The sequence below is a fragment of the Lissotriton helveticus genome, chromosome 1_1 (assembly GCF_964261635.1).
Source record: "Lissotriton helveticus chromosome 1_1, aLisHel1.1, whole genome shotgun sequence".
NCBI lineage: Eukaryota > Metazoa > Chordata > Amphibia > Caudata > Salamandridae > Lissotriton > Lissotriton helveticus.
Genome location: NC_136057.1, coordinates 622,426,256 through 622,448,399, shown reverse-complemented (window position 1 = coordinate 622,448,399; position 22,144 = coordinate 622,426,256). Strand labels below are relative to the sequence as shown.

Sequence of the window (22,144 nt, the reverse complement as noted above, 5' to 3'; positions counted from 1 at the left end):
TAGTGACAATTCACAAGGGAATGGGCAATTAGATGAGGACACAATGCCATTATATTCTGATGATTCACAACAGGAACCAGATCCATGGCATGTTTATAACACTGATCAGGATCTAACAAATTATCCGGACTTCTACCCCTCAAAACCATCCCCACTGGATGACAATGTGGAGTTTGCCCAGCTAATTAACAAAGCAGCAACATACCACAAGGTCAAACTTCATTCAGACCCTGTAGAAGAGGATTTTTGATTGGAGACTTTTGCCCAACCACAAAAATCTACTCCTGTCTTACCCATGCTACAAAGCCTTCTTAGACCTGCTTCTGAGGTGTTCAAAGACCCAGTTAGAGCTAGGGTTCTTAACTGCAGAGTAGATAAAAAAAATACAAGGCAGCTCCCAGTGACCCTATCTACTTTCAGGGCCAACTTCCCTTAGTTTCACTAGTAGTTGCTAATGCACGCAAAAGGCAGACTCCCAAGGGTCAGGTGACACACCACCTCATGACAAAGAATCTAAGTTATTAAACGCGTCAGGTAAACGTATGGCGTCTTAAGCTGCTAATTCATGGAAGATAGCAAACACACAAGCCCTTCTAGGAAGATACGAAAGGTTTCACTATGATGAGCAGGAAAAGCTCATTCAACATCTACCTCAAGAATATAAGGACAATGGCAATGACCTTATACAAGAAGGCAAACTTATAATCAATACTTCAATCAAATGTGCGCTTGACGCAGCAGACACTGCGTCATGTGCAATAAATACTAGTGTTCTGCTACGTAAACACGCCTGGCTCAGGGTTTAAGCATGAGGTGCAAAATACGATTCTAAATCAACCATTTGATCTCTTGATGCTCTTGCACCTCTTTGGACCTGCAGTTGACGCATCTTTAGAGAAAATTAAAAAAAGACACAGAAACAGCAAAGTCTATGGGAGCCTTACAGTCACCATCTGCCAGAGGCTCCTTTCGTTGCTCCTTTTATAGTGCAGGTTCCAAAACCAATACATCAGAACACCCCACATCATCCTCTAAAAGTCCCAACCAGGGCTCCTTTCTAGGGGATACAATAGAGGAGGTTACAGAGGTAACAACAATAAGGGTAGAGGCAGAGGTAATAACACCTGCAACTCCCCTAACAATAAACAGTGACTTCCCTGCGTTTGCCCCTGATAATCCCACTCCTGTCGGCGGACGCCTCTCACAGTTTCTACCCGTCTCAAATTCAATCACAACAGACAAGTGGGTAAGACAAATTATCCAGTATGGTTATTGCCTGGAACTCACTTCTACACCCCCCAACATTCCTCCAAGACAGCGTCCAATGTCATTAGAACACCTAACAAGAATGTCTAGCACGTCAGTGGAACCAATCTCAAGGTCAACCAACAGATCTGGTGTTGGTGGACGACCGCACACATCGCTCTCTGCAGTGGTGGAACACAAAAAACCTTTCCAAAGGGCGGCCGTCCCTCGAGCCAGTTCCACAGATTGTGCTAACAGATGCATCGCTCACCGGCTGGGGAGCACATCTACAAAACCATACCATTCAAGGTTTATGGACCTCTCAACAAAAGCAATTCCACATCAACTACCTGGAAGTGTTGGCAATCTCTCTAGCATTACAGTCTTTTCAACCTCACCTCTTAGGCAAAGCTGTCCTAATCCATACAGACAACATGACGGCAATGTATTACATACAAAAACAGGGGAGGGGGACACTCTCTCCAGTTATCCCGTCTAGCACAGATCATCTGGAGATAGGCCATTCCACCGAAGATATATATCCTAGCAGAACACCTACCAGGAGTACACAATCAAATAGCAGATCTGCTCAGCCGTCAAACACAACAGATCCACGATTGGGAACTTCATCCTCAAGTTCTTCTTCCATTCTTTCACATGTGGGGACATCCAGACATTGATCTGTTCGCCACACACCAAAACGCAAAATGCCCAAGCTTTGCATCCAGGTATCCTCATCCATTTTCCAAAGGCAGTGCACTATGGATGAATTGGTCAGGCAAATTTGCTTACACTTTTCCGCCTCTCCCACTCATTCCATTGCTAGTGAGGAAACTCCAACAGCATTCCCTCACAATGATCCTCTTTGCTCCAACATGGGCAAGGCAACCATGGTTCACAACTCTGTTGCAGCCATCAGTAGTACCACATCAAAAGCTGCACCTCTCATCCAAGCTCCTCACCCAGAACCATGGAGAGATAAGACACCCAGATCCCAATCAGCTCAACTTTGCGATCTCGCTCCTGAAATCATAGAGTTCGGCTACCTTAATCTTCCGCCAGAATGTATGAACGTTATCAAAGAAGATAGACGCCCTACAACAAGGGCATGCTTTGCAGCAAAATGGTAGAGGTTCGTCATTTATTGCCCTCACAACAAAATTAACCCACTGGATGCTCCCATTCAAAACATCATCTGTTACCTTATGCATCTACAACAATGTAACCTAGCGTATACATCTATAAGACTACATTTAGCTGCCATAGCGGCCTACCTGCAAAACAGACATTTGTCTTTTTTTAAATTTCCCGCGATCAAAACTTTTATGGAAGGACTTAAAAAAATAATTCTACCAAGAGCTCCACCCTCTCAAGTGTGAATCTCAATATAGTCCTTACCAGACTAATGGGTCCTCCATTTGAACCTTTACACAAATGTGAACTACAGTACCTTACTTGGAAAGTAGCATTTTTAGTCGCCATCACATCTCTCAGGAGAGTGAGCGAACTCCAGGCTTTAACCATACAAGAACCATTTTTACAAATCCATCATAACAAAGTGGTTCTTAAAACAAACCCAACATTTTTCCCCAATGTAGTATCTGCCTTCCATTTAAACCAGTCTGTTGAATTACCAGTATTCTTCCCTCAACCAGACTCAGTGGCAGAAAGAGCTCTACCAACCCTTGATGTTAAAAGAGCATTATTTTACTACATTGAAAGAACGAAATCCTTTAGGAAAATCAAACAACCTTTCCTAGCTTTCTCCCCACCTCATAAGGACAATCCTATATCCAAGACCGGAATTGCAAGGTGGACTGTAAAATGCATACAAATATGCTACCTTAACCGCATGCGTGCGGTAGGATTTCCGCCCGTACCCTGGGTTTTAGCGATTCGCACTTTACATGACGAGCTGGGCTCGTCATGAGCGTGCGAGGAGGCTACCTCATGACGAGCCCAGCTCGTCATGAGCGTCGAAGGGGTTAAAGCCAAACGCACGTTAACCATTCCCTCTAGAGCTCATTCTACACGTAAACTAGGGGCATCTATGGCATTCTTAGGGAACATTCCACTAGGTGACATATGCAAAGCAGCAACTTGGGCCACGCCACACACCTTCACAAAACACTATTGTGTAGATGTGCAAGCAAAATAACAAGCTAGTGTGGGCCAGGCTGTATTAAAAACACTTTTTCAAACTACTGCAACAGATACAGGTAGCCAATGCTAAGGAGGATACTGCTATATAGTCTATGCATAGTGTACAATCTGCAGCTCATATGCCTCGAACGGAAAATGCTACTTACCGGTATGCATCTGTTCTTAGCATGTAGAGCTGCAGAGTTGTACACGCCCACCCTCCTCCCCGGATACCTCTAGCTGATCCAGAATTATCTTAATTAGATACATCCCGCATGGACATCTTTCTATTTCTCACTACTCCATCTAACCCTACTGGCAAAACAATCTAACAATGGAGTCGAAGCCTATGCGCACTGTCGACCGAAGGAGGAGTCACCAACCTCGTGACTACAAGACATCTTCGAAGACAAAAACAACATGCAAACATCCGAGCCCAACACCAGATGACGATCTATGCATAGGGTACAACTCTGCAGCTCTACATGCCAAGATCAGATGCATACTGGTAAGTAGCATTTTCCTTCCAACTCCTCCTTTAGATGTGCACTGGACTCTGCGGATACTGCAGCCACAGGCATCCATACAAGTGTCCTCCTACGAAGGCCTGCCTGGCTACGTATTTCTTGAGTGAAGCCAAGAGTCCAGCAAACTTTGCTAAATGTGCCATTTGATGAGGAGCATCTCTTCGGCCCACACGTAGATGAGACCTTGGAAAAGATGAAAAAAGATACTGAGATTGCCAAAACTATGGGAGCACTTCAAACACCCACTCCTCAGCACTCGTACTGTCGCTTCTCTTATAGAGCACGTTCCAAAGTGACTTCTACCAATGCCTCCGCATCCGTCTACGGGTCACAAACCCAATCCTCTCCATCTAGAGGATATTTCAAAACGAACTATAGGGGTAACAACTTCAAAGGTTGGCGCAAAGGTACACCAACCAGTAATGCCCCATGCGGTAACAACCAGTGGCTCACTTATACTTCCCCCCACAATTCTACACCTGTCTGGAGTCGCTTACAGCAATTTCTTCTCACCTTGCAGTCTAGAACAACGGTCCAGTGGGTGTTGGACATTGTCCAACATAGTAATTGCCTGGAGCTCATCAGCACTCCTATCCCAGCACCCATAATCCACCTCACACCCACAGACTCTCAGGAACATCAGCACCTGCTTAAACAAGCTCTCTTAATCAAAGGGGCTATAGAGCGAGTTCCTCTAGAACATCAAGGGTCAGGGGTTTATTCCCTATACTTCCTTATTTCCAAAACAAAACGCTCCATGCAGCCCATTTTAGTTCTTGAATCCCTACATACTATCAGCACTTCCATATGGTCACACTTTAACAGGTGCTTCCACTTCTATAGCAAGGCGACTTTGTGCCAGTACTAGACTTAAAGGACGCATACTTTCACCTTCCCCTTTACCCAGTACATCGCAAGTCACCACTGCACCCTGAGTGTTCACCCAATGCTTAGCAGTGGTAACAGCGCATTTACGCAGACAAAACATTCATGTCTTCTCGTATCTAGATGATTGGCTTATCAAAGCCTGTACACACCTTCTGAGCGGTCAACTCACTTAGATTGCCATAAACCTCTTACATCAACTGGGGTGTGCCATCATTGTTCAGAAGTCCCATCTTTAACCTTCACAGCTACAACCATATCTAGGGGCCATGCTCAACACTAAATTAGGTTTAGTCTATCCAAATGCAGCCAGAATTCAACATTTTCAAACACTGCCACCACAATTTCAAGCCTATCAATACCTGACAGTCAAAACTTTCATGCGTCTTTTGGGAATGAAGGCCTCATGCATCACTATAGCACCTCACGCAAGACTAAACATGCATCTTCTACAAGAATGTTTGGCACAACAGTAAACTCAGTCACAGTGTCGACAGGAAGATCTAGTTTTGGTAGTCAGCAGCACTCCTCACTGTCTACAGTTGTGGAACATACAAAACTTGATAATAGGGCAGCCGTTCATCGACCCTGTTCCTCAAGTCGTGCTAACCAAAGATTCATCCCTCACTGGTTGAGGTGCTCACCTACAAGATCTAAGAGTTCAGGTTCTCTGGGACACCAAACACCAGAATCTCCACATCAACTACCCACAGCTTCAAGCTGTTAACCTAGCGTTCAAAGCATCACTACCTCACCTCATGGGCAAAGTTGTCTTAGTTTGAACGGATAATATGACAGCCATGTACTATGTACAAAAATGGGGGGTGGGGGCACGCTCTGCTGCTGTCACGCCTCTGACCATTTGGCATTGGGCAAAACATCATGAAATCCATGTGTTTGCAGAGCATCTTCTGGGCACGGACAACAATTTTGTCGACCTCCTCAGCAGGACGCTGCAAAAAATCCAAGAGTGGAAACTCTGCCCCAAGTCCTCCTCCCCTACTCCCACATTTGGGGGTTTCCACAAATAAACTTCTTCATGACAGCACAGAACACAAAATGCTCAAATTTCACCTCCAGAATTCCACACCCCCTATTCACAGACAATACGCTATGGTTGAGCTGGTCAGGGATATTTGCCTATGCTTTTCCGCCTCTTTCTCTTCCATTTATGGTTCGGAAGCCCAGACAACCGTCTCTGACCCTAGCTCTGGTTGCTCCCACATGGGCTAGTCAACCGTGGTTCACCACACTACTCAAACTATCAGTAGTTCCACACGAGAAGCTTCACCTAAATCCAGACCTTCTCCACTCAGAGCCATGGGGAAATCTGACATCCAAACCCAAGTGAGCTAAATCTTGAGATTTGGCTCCTGAAATCATAGAATTCAGCCTCCAGAATGTATGACTATTCTTAAGGAAGCAAGTAAGCCTACCACTAGAACTTGAAATGCAGCCAAGTGGAAAAGGTTTGTTTTTTACTCTTCTAACCACAAAATTGATCCACTCAATTCAATAAAACTTTATTTGGTTTAAAAAATGTAAACCATTAAAGTTACACAACAAAATACAATAAAAATGACAGTGCATTATTGATATCCAAAGCAGCAGAAAAGAATGAAATGTTAAAAAAAACCTGGGGAGCACTCATTACTGGTCCATATAAAGCTTACAATTGAAAGTTGCTTTTAAGAATTGCACAATAAAAAATTAGCAGTCCTCTTTCAATAGTTGGAGATACACTAATGCTGGTCGAACCTGCCTAAAATTCAATCTTTTTAAAAGAGGAACCAGATTGCATTTACGAGGAAATTCATACATTTGACATAAAAACATAAAATGCAGCATATCCTGCAGAGACTTTCCATCGCAGCCGCAGGGAGCTGCCACTTTACTTGTAGTAAAACATTTAGGTCTGGCAAGCAGAAGGTGAAAAAGGTTCAAAACCGGGTTAGAAGGAATTTTTTGTGCGTGGACAGTGACCCCAAAAGATATGGCTCTGCTCTCGGGGGTGTTTTGAGCATTATGTAAGTCCGCACACTTGGTTTCTGTACCTCCTTTACCTCTCTATCCAGATTCCTACCTGCCAAAAAGGCGGTTTTGATTTCCTCGACATCTCTCTTAATAATGCATTCAGGGTTAGAAAATATATCCCCCCGCCCTAACCTGCCAAAATTTTCCTTGACATACCTCAGCCACGGAATACGAGCTGAGTTGTCAAGTGACATGCAATCTTTTATGATCATGTCGGTCAGGGGGAGGTCTGGGTTCAGCCAGCACTTTAACCAATAGATCAGTGGGCGCAGGGAGAGTGCATAATTTACATACGGAACCCCCAATTCCTCGTGGACCGCTAAATTGGACGTACCACGTGGAACACACAAAAGCCGTTTCAAGAAGTCATTTTCCGTTATTTGAAGGGATTCTCCCACGTTGTATGCCCAACTTTCGCTGCCATATGAAGCAATAGCCAGGCTTTTAGCCTGGTACACTTGCAGCATAGCTCCAGTGGGTTACTTCCCTAATTTGGAAGCAAAATTGAAAATCACTGCATTCACTCAGTGAACATCCCCCTTTTTTTCCATATTAGTGGACCCCAGTTGATATTCTTGTCGAAGAGGACCCCTAAGTATGAAAACACGTTTGTGTGGGGAATTTTGGAGTCTCTCACTCTGAATTGAAAATTCTTCTTTACCGGCTGCCCCACTTGCATAACGTAAGATTTGGTGTTGTTAATTGCCAGATCCCTATCTGACATGAAGCCAGCCAGAAAAGGCGGTTAAAAGTGTTTGTAAACCCTTTTCTGTCCTGGATATGACATATAACAGGACGGGGATCCCTCGCCATCCTACCCTAGGACTGTCAGCCGCAGATGCCTGTAAGACGCTATTCAATTCATTAATATAAACATTAAATAAAAAGGGAGCCAGTATACAGCCTTGCCTGACTCCCTTCTTAATGTTAAAATCCCTTGTAACACACAGGTCTTGTGAGAACCTAACATTGGCTTTTGTTGACTTGTGTAAGTCCTCTAAAAAATTTACAATACTGGTCTCCACGCCCATTGCCCTCATGGACTGCCAGAGCTTATTCCTATTGACGCAATCAAAAGCCGATGACATATCCATGAAGGCAAGGTGAATGGTCCCAGGGCAAGAGACGGTATATTTGCTCAGTATCAAAAAAAGATTAAGACACTGGGCAACTGTAGACCGCCCCTGTCGAAACACGTACTGAGCTTCCAACAGTATCCTATTGTCCTCTGCCCAGGATGATAATCTTTGAAGGAGGACCCTACCCACCACTTTTATCACTGAATCTATAAGCGAAATGGGTCTATAGCAGTTGGGGCTGCCTCTATCGCCTTTTTTAAAAACAGGAACTGTGGTGGAGGTTGCCCAAGACTGATGGCATCCGTACTGTGCCGCAGCGTTAAAAACGGACTCCAGTATGGAGGGGTCTGACTTAAAAAGATCTGGGGGGGATCCCGTCAGGGCCACATGCTTTTCCAGTAGTTAAGCCTGTTATACATTCCAAGAGCTCACCCCTCTCAAATCTTAATGCTACCTCCTGAGTACCATGATGCGTCCCTTGATTTTGCGCAGGCGGACAATCAAACATAAATTCAAAGTGTGATTCCCACTCCTCCTCTGTTATGTGACAATCGAGGCCCCTCCCCCCCTTTCCTGGTCAAACAGCGGTTTATTTACCACACTCCAGAACTTCGAGCTGTTTCTTAGAGTGCCTGGATCCAACAACTCCCTCCATGCTTCGTCCTTCAGTGTTCCCCTTCGCACGGCAAGGGCCAACTTATATTCCCTACGGCAATCGGAGACATCAGCTTGCACTCTTGGTTTAAGTGCCAAAGCTTCCCTAAGCCTCCTAGCTGCTTTGGAGCAGTGGATATCAAACCATCTGGGGCCGGCCCGGGTTTGAACTTTTGCTGTGGCAGATAACCGCCCTGCAACCTTTTCTGAAATGGATTTAAAGGCATCCAAGACCCCCTTTGGTGAGGACCGTTCCGTTGTGCAGAGAGATAATTTGTCAGCACATACAGTTTTAATTCTATCAAAGATTATATCTGGGGTCACCTGCGACCATTTCAATCTGCGCATTCCATCAGTTAGTCGCAGTGAGCCCAGTTTTGGTGCGACCCCTATTTGTTCAGCAAGGGGGCCGGTCACATGGAGTGTTATAGGATTGTGATCACTGAATTCACTCTCTGGGATTTTGAAAGAGCTTACTAAGGATTGTAGGGAAGATGAAATTAAAACATAATCAATAAATGACCCCTTCCCGTGTCCCTTAAACGTAGGTACGGTAAAATTGGTGCAAGGGTCCGTTAAAACCATAGTTGCCATCAGATCTAAATCATTAATCAGAGCGTTTAATAACTCCCCTTCAACCATGTGTTCAAAGTGGAAACCGTGCATGCGAGGACAGCCCATGCCTGATATACAGGACATTAGCGGCTCACCACAAGGATGTATGTTAAAATCACCGGCAACCACAAGGCTAGGTAGGCTGTGGCTCAGGAATTGGATTATGGTTTCGCTAAGGGCGGTTACATTACTGGACTCATACAGGGAAGAAACAGAGTTATAAAAATTAACCAGTCCCCAGCTGGTAATCCCCTTTTGTACCTTTAGAGTTTGGATTCCCGGGTGTGTAATTGGTAAGGCCTGCACTCGAATGTCTCAGAGTTGTAAATGACCAAACCACCCTTTGGTCTCCCCTTTAAGGAGGGTTTAGCTGGGACAAAAAAGGCTTTGTAGCCTTCCAGGAAAAGGTCACATTCTACTGACCACAAATCCTGTAGATAGATTACCAAGAATTGCTTAACATAAACTATCCACCTGGGATCCTGTAGCCTAGCAGCCAAATTGTATGTTTCAAGATAGAAAGTTGTTTGTACACCTCCTTGGGGGCCCAGCCTCTATAACCCTAAGATCCTGGGATACAGCGACCGGTTTCGACCCTAAAGAAACAGGGGCCCCGCAGTCAGTCACATTCCTCTATACAGGTCAGTATGTCAAATCTGTTATTTAGGGTCAATCTGTGGTCAATTCCAAAATTCCTATCCGTCAATGGTTGGGGTTGCACTAAGGGGATACAATGATGAGTGAGTTCAGATCTTATTCGAGCATCTCCTAAACGATGTTCTCCATAAGCTACTTCCACCGTATCCCTACTGCTAGGCAGCCTATAAAAAAGCCCAGGGGTAGTATTCTGATTACAGAACTCACTAGTGGGGAGAGACTGTAATCCCTTGAAAAAAATACGACCAGCAGTATGGGGGTTGTCAAAGTTCAATCAATCAATCAATCAGGTCATTTGTAGAGCGCACTACTCACCCGTAGGGTCTCAAGGCGCTGGGAGGGGGGGGGGGTGCCGCTACTGCTCGAACAGCCAGGTCTTGAGCTTCTTCCTGAAGGAGAGGTGGTCTTGGGTCAGGCGCAGATCGGTGGGAAGTGAGTTCCAGGTCTTGGCGGCCAGGTAGGAGAAGGATCTTCCTCCTGTTGTCGCTCTTCGGATGCGGGGGACGGCGGCGAGGGCGTGGTTGGTAGATCTGAGGAGGCGCTTGGGAGTGTAGAAGTTGATCCGGTTGTTGAGGTAGCTCGGGCCTTGGTCGTGTAGGGCTTTGTGTGCGTGGGTGAGGAGACGGAAGGTGATTCTCTTGTTGACCGGGAGCCAGTGCAGATCTCTCAGGTGTCCGGAGATGTGGCTGCGTCGGGGGATGTCGAGGATGAGTCTCGCCGAGGCGTTCTGGATCCGCTGGAGTCTCTTCTGGAGTTTGGCAGTGGTTCCGGCGTAGAGGGCGTTGCCGTAGTCCAGTCGGCTGGTGACGAGGGCTTGGGTGACCGTCTTCCTCGTCTCGGTGGGGATCCACCGGAAGATCTTACGTAGCATGCGCAGGATGTTGAAGCATGACGAGGAGACGGCGTTGACTTGTCTGGTCATGGAGAGGGAGGAGTCCAGGATGAAGCCCAGGTTGCGTGCGTGGTCCGTCGGTTTGGGCGCGGTGCCCAGGGCGGGGGGCCACCAGGAGTCGTCCCAGGCGGAGGGCGTGGAGCCCAGGATGAGGACCTCCGTCTTGTCTGAGTTCAGTTTCAGGCGGCTGGTCGTCATCCATTCGGCTACGTCTCTCATCCCTTCGTGCAGGTTGGCTCTGGCGGTGGCGGGGTCGTTGGTCAGGGAGAGGATCAGCTGGGTGTCGTCAGCGTAGGAGATTATGTTGAGGTTGTGTTGGCGTGCGATGGCCGCGAGGGGGCTCATGTAGACGTTGAAGAGGGTGGGGCTCAGTGAGGATCCTTGAGGGACGCCGCAGATGACTTTGGTGGCCTCTGACTTGTACGGTGGTAGGCGGACTCTTTGTGTTCTTCCGTCGAGGAAGGAGGTGATCCATTCCAGTGCCTTCTCCTGGATTCCGATGTTGCTGAGGCGCTGTACTAGGGTGCGGTGGCAGACAGTGTCGAAAGCCGCGGAGAGGTCCAGGAGGATGAGGGCCGCTGTTTCTCCGTTGTCCATCAGAGTTCGAAGGTCGTCGGTGGCGGCGATGAGGGCGGTCTCGGTGCTGTGGTTCGCTCGGAAGCCGGACTGTGAGGGGTCGAGGGATCCATTCGTCTCGAGGAAGGCGGCCAGCTGTTTGTTGACGGTCTTCTCGATGACTTTGGCCGGGAACGGGAGGAGCGAGATGGGACGGTAGTTCTTGAGGTCGGTGGGGTCTGCTGTGGGTTTCTTGAGGAGAGCGCTGAGTTCGGCGTGCTTCCAGCTCTCAGGGAAGGTGGCGGAGTCGAAGGAGGTGTTGATGATGTCCCGTAGGTGGGGTGCGAGGACAGCGTCGGCTTTGTTGAAGACGTGGTGAGGGCAGGGGTCAGTCGGAGATCCGGAATGGATGGAGTTCATGGTGCGGATGGTGTCTTCGGTGCTGATCGGGGTCCAGGTGCGGAGGGTGGTGGTGGGTGGCGTCGTTGCGGTTGTGGCTTGCGTTGGTTGGTTGTTGAAGCTGTTGTGTATGTCCGTGATCTTGTTGTGGAAGTAGGACGCGAGGGAGTTGCAGAGTTCTTGCGACGGGGTGATGTCATTGTTTCCGGCGTTGGGGTTGGATAGCTCTTTCACGATGTTGAAGAGTTCCTTGCAGTTGTGTGCGTTGTTGTCCAGCCGGTCCTTGTATGCATTTTTCTTGGTGGCGCGGATCAGTTGGTGGTGCTTCCGGGTGGCGAGCTTGAGGGTGGTCATGTTGTCCGTCGTTGGTTCCCTTCTCCAGGCTTTCTCGAGGGCTCGACAGTTCTTCTTGGAGCTCTTGAGTTCGTCGGTGAACCATGGTGTTTTTCTGCTGCAGGATCTGCTGGGTGGGGTTCTCAGAGGGGCGAGTTCGTCCGCGCAGTCGTTGATCCATTTCGTGAGGTTGTCGGCGGCCTGGCTGGGGTTCGCTGAGTTGGCGGGAGGGTGCTGGCTCAGGGAAGCGGTGAGCTGGTCGGCTGTGATCTTGTTCCAGCTTCTTCGAGCAACCTGTTGCTGGTGGTGGTGGATCGTCGTTCTTCTGAAGGTGAAGTGGACGCAGCTGTGGTCCGTCCAGTGGAGTCCTGTTGCGTGGCTGAAGGAGACGTCTTTGCTGGATGAGAAGACGGCGTCGAGTGTGTGTCCGGCGTGGTGGGTGGGGGTGGTCACCAGTTGCTTGAGTCCGAGGTTGTCGAGGTTGTCGAGCAGGCTGATGGTGTTGCGGTCGTTGTTGTTCTCCAGGTGGAAGTTGAGGTCCCCCAGGAGGATGTAGTCGGCGGAGGGGAGAGCGTGCGGGCTGACGAAGTCGGCGATGTCCTCGCTGAATCGTGTGCGTGGTCCCGGGGGTCGGTAGATCAGGGTGCCTCTGAGGGTGGTGGTCGGGTTGGTGTGGATCTGGAAGTGCAGGTGTTCAGCGGTGGTGAGGGTGTCATCGGTGTTGGTAGTGATGCGGATGGTGTCTTTGTGGATGATGGCGATGCCTCCTCCGGTCTGGTTGTCGCGGTCCCTCCGGGTGATCGTTAAGTTAATGATAATACAATCACCAATCCCTTGTTTGCGTGAATTCCCGATCCAGTTAACCTTACTTGCCATGATTATATTGTTAGATATATTCGCACCAACTGTAGTGTTCTGTGCAAACCAATGGCTTATTTTATTTAATAGCTGCCCGTAATTTTCACTTTTACCTGGAGAAAGGGCAAGAACATACCCCAAAATTGCTACATAGGGAGTGGATTCAGGAGGGAGATCAATAGTAGGGAGACTGGTTGACTGGAGGACTTCATCTCTGGACTCTTGTTCTTCTGCAGCGAAGGAGGTCCTGTTCTGATAGATGTGGCCTGTCTAGAGTCTAAGGTGTTGGTATTTACTGGCTTGTGACTACCTAAACTGCTCTTTTCTGGTGACCTGCAATTAGATGTTAAACTCGCAGCACCGGCTTTCCCATCTTTGTCCAGCCCCGCTATAACTCTTTCAGTGGTAACTTGAGTAGGGCTTCGTTAGGTTTGCTGTTGTACTATCCTGGGGAATATTTGCCACCAACGTTTCTAAGTTAGACAGCCTATCTCCGATCATACCTATTTTTTGAAATATAGGTTCAATCTCCCCCAGTAGTCCCCCTTTAGACAACCCGCAAATGGTATCCCTGTCCTAGCATGATTCTGAGTAGTTGAATTTACATCATTAACATTGCCCATTGTGGGAACTTCTACCCTACTCCTCCCCAGACTACCCTTCATGGATTTCTTTGTCTGCCTAGTCCCCCGGGTTTTGTTAATTACAGCTGGGGGATTGGTCGGGCGGGTGGGCTTTACTTTTTCTTTTTGTGCTCTTATTCTCGATTTTTGTTGGACTGAGCTCGATTCCTGCTCCAAAATTATAGAGGGGACTGTATCATTCAACGGTGTTATATCAGCGATTGGTGATTGACTATGCTGTTCTAGTGACATCTCTTGGTTTGGGGCAAACAAGACATCAGGAATAGCAGGAGTGAGGGAAAGCCTGCCATGTGAGGTAGAGGGCTCCAAAGATAACCTACGCTCCCTTAACAAAATTTTGTTATTAAGGACAGATTCAGCCCTGGTTTAAAAGGCATCTAAAGTTCCAACTACTCCTTTCCCTGCAGTACCTTTCCGCCTGCTCATTTTTTAACTGAAATTTTTTAGACAATTAAAAAGCACAGAGTCTACACACTGGACTAATGCAAATTAACAATCAACAAGTAAAATATCTGGTACACTGTTAGAATGTATGCGTGACAGAACATGAAATAAGAGAAAAAATATCTCCCTAGGTATAAAAACAAAACCACTTTTCCCAAGATCAATATGACCACAATACTGGAGTGTGCATACATTCATTCACTCCTTCGCTTGATAGGTGATCCACTCAATGCATCTGTACAAAACATTTGTTACCTTTTACATTTACAGCGATCTGGCCGTGCTTATACTTCCATACGTCTACATCATGCGGCAGTGACTGCCTATCTGCAAAACAGGCACTTCTCCTTATTAAAAGTGGCAGTTATTAAAGCTTTCACTGAAGACCTTAAAAGAGTAATACCACACAGATTCCCACCTACACCTGCGTGTAATCTCAATATTGTTCTCCCAAGGCTTATGGGTCCACCCTTTGAACCCTTGCACAATGCCCCCTCAAATTTCTGTCTGGGAGGTTGCTTTCATCATTGCCATCACTTCACTAAGGCGTGTCCACGAACTCCAGGCACTAACTTTAGAAGAACCGTTTTTCCAACTACATAGATAGGGTGGTTCTCCATACCAACCCGAAATTCCTTCCAAGAAATTCCTTCCAAAGGTTGTGCCCCTTTCCACATTAACCAACCATTGAACTACTTTTTTCCCCCTCAACCAGATTCTGTTGCAGAAGGAGCTCTGTATACACTAGATGTCAAAAGAGCATTAATGTGTTCTATTGATAGGACAAAAGACTTTTGCAAAACAAAACAGCTCTTTGTTGTGTTTGCAAACCCTTATAAAGGAAAGCCCATTTCAAAATCCTGTATTCCCAGATGGATCGTTACATTTATTCAAACATGCTATATCAAAGCCAAACAAACGTTGTATATAGCCCCTAGCGCCTACTCCATTCGTAAAGTACGGGCATCCATGGCTTTCTTGGGCAACATCCCTATAGCTGACATTTGTAAAGCAGCTACATGGTTTACACCATACACTTTCACTAAGCACTATTGTGTTTATGTTCTAGCACGCCAACAAGCTAATGTAGGACTGGTGGAGCTGTGTACACTTTTTCAAACAACTACAGTGTCCCCTGGTTAGCTACCGCTTTTGGAGGACATTGCTGTACAGTTTATGCAAAGCATGTGTGTCTACAGCCACACATGCTTAGCACGGATTATGTTACTTACCCTGTAAGAATCTGTTCTTTGCATGACCAGTCTGCTATGGGACGTAAAAACGCCCTGTATAGCCATGCATAAACTTACAAGAAGTTGGTATGACGGTGGCATTGCCCTCCCCAATATCAAAGTATATTATTGGACTTCGCAGCGCGTTGTCATAAATCAATGGCTTCACATATCCCAAGACGACCCAGCATATCACATGGATAGACACCTCCTGGAAACTGCAGGGATTATGGGAGCACCATACAATAAGGTCTAAAGGAACAATCTCACAGGTCCAACGGAGCACACTATCCAAATCTGGTTCGAGGAACAACAAACACTGGGTTGGGAGGGAGTAATAACACAGGCCACACCATTATGTAACACAAAAAGATTAGGTATTCTAGGGAACACTAAAGGATTTCAGCAGTGGGACCTGATAGGAATCTCAAAAGTGGGAGATATGTGGAAGAAAGGGGAAATGGTCACATTTGCCCAATTACAGGTCACATATGGACTTGCGAAAACGGAAACGTTTCGTTACATGCAGATCAGGCACGCTCTCGTGGCCATGATTCCACCGGGCACGCAGATCGCAGAATCATCACCGCTAGAGGATAGGCTCCTGACAGATCACCTAAACAAAAAAGCCATCTCCCAAACCTATCAGAAAGTAATAAATAATAAACCAGACCCCACTGAAGCCCTTAAAACCAAATGGGAATTGGAAGTGGGTGAGTTAGATGACGTAGATTGGCAAGAGGCGCTCGCGTCCCCAAAGGAGGTAGCGATATCGTCTAAACTCAAGTTGGTACAATAAAAAATCTTACATTGCACTTACTATACAGAAACACTCCTACACAAAATTGACTGGACGGACACACCGCTCTGCCTTAGACAATGTGGCGCATCAGGCACACTCTTCCACATTACTTGAGGTCGGTTATGCGCACAATCTCACAAGTTACGACAATTACAGTTCTCCCAGAACCAAAAAGATGCCTCCTTAATGTATGGGAACCCACGGATCTCAACCATACGACTCAGGACTGGGTGACACTAGGCATGATGTTGGCTAAGCAAAATATTGTACAACGGTGGGGATCCCGACAAACTCCTACCCTCCACGAGTGGTGTGAAGACATGGACAATGCAATGATAGTGGAGAAATCAGTCTATGTTCACAGAGGGTGCCCCAAAAAATGGACACGGGTGTGGGGAAGGTGGAATACCTACCGAGGAAATTTATGCGAACCCCTGCATGAGGATTCATTGTCAGAAATAAGTGAGTGACTGGACCAAAACAGAAAGAGGATGCGGGGTATTGTACATCTTGATTGCCCACTAACTAGTACCAGCACAGAGCATTCCCTACTGTTGAAGACAGCCAGTGTACTATTGTATAGCTTTCAGAACCACTATGTATGCACCGTCAAATCCCACTGTACAGTATTCAATTATTATGTTACTCAAAATGCCAATAAAAATGTTTAAAAAAACAAAAAATGAGAAACAACATCTAATAATGGATCATGTTTTCTCCTCCGCCTGTGCAGACTGGGATTACAGCCAGGGATTTGTGAATGAAGAAATGATCAAGGACCACATGCCGCCACCAAGTGAAGACACCCTAATGCTAATGTGCGGCCCTCCACCAATGATCCAGTACGCCATTAACCCCAGCCTGGATAAACTGGGATATCCCCAGGACCGGAGATTTGCATATTAAATACAGCTTTGTATCCAGTTTCATTTGGCTATGCTTGAGTGGAGTGGGTTTACAATGTACATGATTAAGTAGATACAAGGATGGCTAGCTGGGACCCCGGAACATGCGATAATTTTGCACAGTGCCCTGAAGATGATCATTGAAACGTAATCTAAACCATGAAATAAGTTTGCTATCAAATGCATATAATTTTGGTTATTTGTAAAGCACTGCAAATCACCTTGTGGTGGCTTTGGAACGACATATTGATTTTGTGGTGGGCTTCTTTTTACTTTACATACACCTCTCCAAACAAATTATTTCTGTTCGTATTAGTGCCTCACAGTGACCCACTCCCCTAAATCATTTATCGCGGTTACACTACTGACACGTTCTGTAATTCCTATAATTTAAGTGCACTATTTTTAATATCTCGTCCTACCAAATGTTTTAGACGAGAACCACACCCCCAGTCTTGATAATGTTTGAATTTATATTTTCATGTGTTCGAGCTATAAGGTAAGCACTTTAGCCACATCCCTGGGTTTAGGTATGTTCATTGTAACTGTTGTACATTGTGCTTAGCCGTAACCCTTCTAAGCCCTTTGTCATTGATTGCGGGGGTTCTATGTGCTCTAATTATGCATTCTCGGCTGTATTTTGGAAGGCCTACTGGCCGTTGTTAATAAGGAGTGTGGCTTTGTTTGTGCAATACCTAATATAGCCCTCGTATTTTATATGAAACACGAGTTTTCTTTGGTAAATATGGTATATGCTGACCCTTCAAAGTGCCACTCTGTCTTTATTAGCATACGTGGCCTTCAGAAGCAGTGGACGATTGTCCGTGGTGCTTTAGAACTTTTTCTGAGAACCAAATAATGCTCTTCCAAACTCCACTGCTTTAGCTCGAGCGTAAGAAATAAACATTGCAGGTGGGTGTAAATCCTACGTCCCCCTCATTGACTCTCCTTCTGGCCCATCATGTACCACGCCAGCCTGGGTTGATTTTAGGCTGACTTCTAGATTCACTAAAGTAAATCACTGTCACTTTTTTTAAACTTTTGAGGTGAGTGATAAATGTTAATCAGATGGATGCTCGTTTCCGTGCTGCAGCTCCAGCTGCATCAGTGAAAGACATATGTTCTTAGACCCACTAAGTCTTCAGTTTCGGAAGCATGCAGACTTGGTGGACAGCCATATCATTTACTAGAGGACATTTTCGGTACCAAAGAAGAATCCTCAAAAGGGAGTCCTTCCCATTTCTTTCGGTTGAGGTTTTATTTCACAGCGCTTTGTATGGACCCTGGGCTGTGGCGCTAGATTTAATGCAACGTGTCCTCGTCCATGCTTTAACCGTCTGCAGCAACAGCCAGCGCATCGTGACGTGCAGGCACGCATGGGAATGCTGTTTGGGAATGCAGTTTTTAGGAATGGAATATGTGAGCGAGACATAGAGGGGTCTGAACGGAAGCTTGTGGCGTTCTATAGAATTAAAGAAATTGGGAAGGAGATGTCCTCAAAAACACCATAGCAATACGAATATTCGTTTTTAGCTGCAGTGATATTTTTTCTTCTTTCCTCAACATAAAGCCTTGCTTTGCTGTGTTATAGTGATGACTTCTGGCAAGTGCTGTTATTTGTGGCCTAAACATTTTTGTGGACATTGTATCACATGTATCTTCTGAACTTTGCTGCCTCAGTATTGATAAGAGCATTGCATGGCGTGCCCTTTAGTTGTCAAAGAGCTTCGTTTCCAGCAGTGTTTGGTAACCACGTTTATTTAGCTGCATTTCTAGGTTTGCGTTTAATGTGTAAACATGGTGATTGTAGTGGCTGGATGGCCAAGACTAGCTTCATGAGGCATCAGACTTTATGTGCTTAGCACTCCACTCTCTGGTGTCTTGGACCAGTTGGATCTTACGTCCTCTATTTGTTCTACTAAGCAATTTGGCAGCCTGTCTGGTGATACTTTGATCCTTTAGTCCTGATTATTGGCTATTATACAAGCCATACAGTTAATTGCCTCTTCTTTGCTTGGAATTGTGAGCGAGGGGAATGCAGATTTCACCCACAGAATGAATTCCTCTTTTTAACTGGGCAGTTTACATTACAGTATGGTAAGTAATCTTGTATTCGTGCAATTTCTCTTCTCTATAAACTGGTGTAGCAGTGGTCTATTATTGCTGACACGTATGGTTGGTTCTAGTCTCGACATGCCGACATTCTCAGTTCCGCTGTCCGGTATAGGGAAAACTTCAGAAAATATCAAAGCAAAAATGATTCGCAATAAAAATCATAGCATATTAAGGGGAATGTTTTGAGATGACAATTGGGAAGGGACCAAGCATGTGTTATACGGTCATAAACTGTGTTCTCTGTATGTACCTGGAGAAGTGTGGTAATATGTATCAGTTTGGAGATTATGAATGATAAATGAAGGCAGCGTATAAAGAATGATTCCAATAAAAATGTAATCTGTGCTTTAGTTTATTCAATTAGATTGTTATCAATTCCTCCAGAATTAATTGTATTCAGTGATCAAGAGTATTGATGATGTCTGGTTGTAGTTTTTGCAGAAACGTAATTTATCCTGTGGAAGCTATAAGATGTGGCCTTTCTATCTTTACGTTACCATGTTTATTTTGTTATTTCTTACATGTGCTCTAGCCACTGAGCATACCATGTGCATTTGCTTTATTTGTATTGGATTCTTTTTTAGCTGAAATTTCAGTTTGGCAGCATGTCAAATAGCAAAGATGTAATTGCTGTCTTTTCCTGTCACTCCTACTCTCCCCGTTGCTATCTTGCTGGGAGAAAAGAGAGGGTTCCACCAATGAATTGAAGTGTTGTGTGACTTTATTTTACTTACTCCTGCATTGTTAAATATTTACTTTGTTTTGCCATAGTATAAATGCCCTTTTTTGATATGTCTAACCAAATAAAATATTTTCGAAAGTGATGGCTTCAAATAATTTTTTAAAACATCAAAAAAGAAAATGTCTCCACTAATTTTTGGGGTCTTAGACAAAATTAATAGAAGTGTCTTGATACAATTTTTGATTTATAAAAATAATCTTGTGGCATAAAACAAAGCGATGGAAGGTAACAGCATTGTTTTTCTTTTTATAAACAGGCTTCACTTGACAACTTACACACAGGCCAATTGACTCACTCCCGTTTTCTCAAATTGTTTTTCTAAATTTCTACCAAAGGGAGTCTCCCCCTTGATGCATTATAGTAGAATATTACACAGATAATGACAGTCCATATGACTGAGCTAACTGTAAGTCTCACCTTCTGAAACAGAAGTTGGTAAGTGTATAACAATATAGCAGTTAACCATATTCATTGTGTCTCTCTTACATAGATATGTTGAAGAAATATAGAGACATAATGAATATGGCTGACTGCTATATTTTTATCCACTTACAAACTTATGTTTCAGAAGCTGAGACTTACAGTTAGTTTAGTCATATGGACTGTCATTATCTGTGTATTATTCTACTATGATGCATCAGTAGGGAAGCACTCAAACAGACTGTGGCAAATACTAGACAATCATTGGAGTGGTACAACAAGTAGTGATGCAACAAGAAAATTAATCAGAAAGAGTTCCCAACAAAGAGCATATAGCTCCTCGCTGGATGTAGCTAAAAAAAATTGAATTGGATGAAACAGAGATTGATTTGAAAGGTATTCGATTTTTGTTAAGTAACCAATAACCACTGCCAAAAGTAGATGGATTGATTCCCTCATGAACAAGTCAGGAAGATATTTATAGACGTACACACTAATACGTATTAGTAATTTTAATTAGAAAGCCATGCAGATATTCTCTTTTCTTGAAGACGTTTTCTACATTCTTATAAACAGTCCTTATAAAAATAAATCTTCAAAACAAAAATTCTAGAAAGAAAGTCTTTCCAAAATTCAGGACATGTCATTTGTTCATGAGGGAACATATTCAACACTAATCATTTCTCAACCCTTCTACTTTTGGCAGTGGTTATTGGACATCTTCACAAAAGACCTTTCAAATCAAAGTCTGTTTCGTCCAATTCAATCTTTATTTGCTACACCCATCGAGGAGCTATATGCTCTTTGTTAGGAAATCTTTCTTATTGATTTTCTTGTTTCATCCCTACCTGTTGTACTCCTACAATGGTTATCTAATAATCGCCAAAGTCTGTTTGTCAGTGCCTTGTTTGAGTGCTTCAGCTGCTTTCACACCACTTTATTTAAGATTTTCTTGTACTGCTCTTTTTTTCCCTCTCACATAATCAGATGGCTGAGCTTGAGGCATGAGCTTGATTCAAGCTTTCATCATGTTAGTTTGCTTCTTCCCTAGATGTTAGTTTTGTGATTCAGCGGCTTGTTTCACAGTCTCCATTAGTAGCATGCACTCTCCTTGTGTGAGATGCTTGGATCCAGTACATCAAACACAGCCGTGTTCGTCATCCAGATGAATTAGCAGAGGCCCATCTTTTATAATTCAAGTCAGTTTCTCCTTACATGTTTCCTCATCAGTACCCAATGTCCCGGTTCCAGGTTAATCTGTAAGCGCAGAAGGTGTAGCAAGTTGCATCTGGTGAGTGATAGAGCGTACTATATCAGCTAGTCGCTTGCAGTAATACAAGATCAAATCCTCTCTAAAATTAATCAGAGCTTCAGATGAAAGTTCTGGCAGTCTGTCTCAAAGGCATTCCCATATGCACTTCATGGGAACTCAATCCTGTTTTCTTATTAAGAGTGTATATCATGCTTAACAACTCCAAAGAAAATGCACCTAGCCATTTCAGAGAAGTTGAAGCAGACTCTTTCGCAAGTTTGGAATGACTCTATTAGATCTTTATAATACTCCTAATGCTTCTGGATGATAGCTATTATGGAATGTCTGATTAATACCGATCCTGCACACACAACTCTCAAGATTTCATTTTGAAGTATGTCCCCTTGTCTGACTCAATTTAAGTTGGTATTCCAAATCGAGGGATCAACTCCAGCAATAATCGTTTTACAACCATTAGTGCATCACACCTCCTTGCCTCAACCCACTTTGAAATCAGGCAAATAATAACCAATATGTACCTCAATCCATTATATGGTGGCATTTCTACTTAATCTTATTGTAGCCTTGTGAAAGGACCAGCTGTTTTCCCTACAGGACTGAGAGAAGGTGGTTCGGACCATATAAGCCGCCCTGATTTTTTACTTTTTGATCACCTGATTTTTTACCTTTTACTGTGGAAGAGCCTCCTAACC

General features: G+C 44.8%; 1 protein-coding gene across 1 annotated transcript in view; it reads left to right on the top strand.

The window, feature by feature from the left end:
• Positions 1–19,841, top strand: part of LOC144814933 (NADH-cytochrome b5 reductase 3-like) — a 229,288-nt gene extending 209,447 nt beyond the window's left edge. The window contains exon 9 of the mRNA XM_078674147.1: positions 16,731–19,841. Within this exon, the coding sequence (XP_078530273.1) occupies positions 16,731–16,903 (173 nt within the window). The 3' untranslated portion in view covers positions 16,904–19,841. The remainder of the gene's footprint in view (positions 1–16,730) is intronic.
• Positions 19,842–22,144: the final 2,303 nt, after the last annotated feature.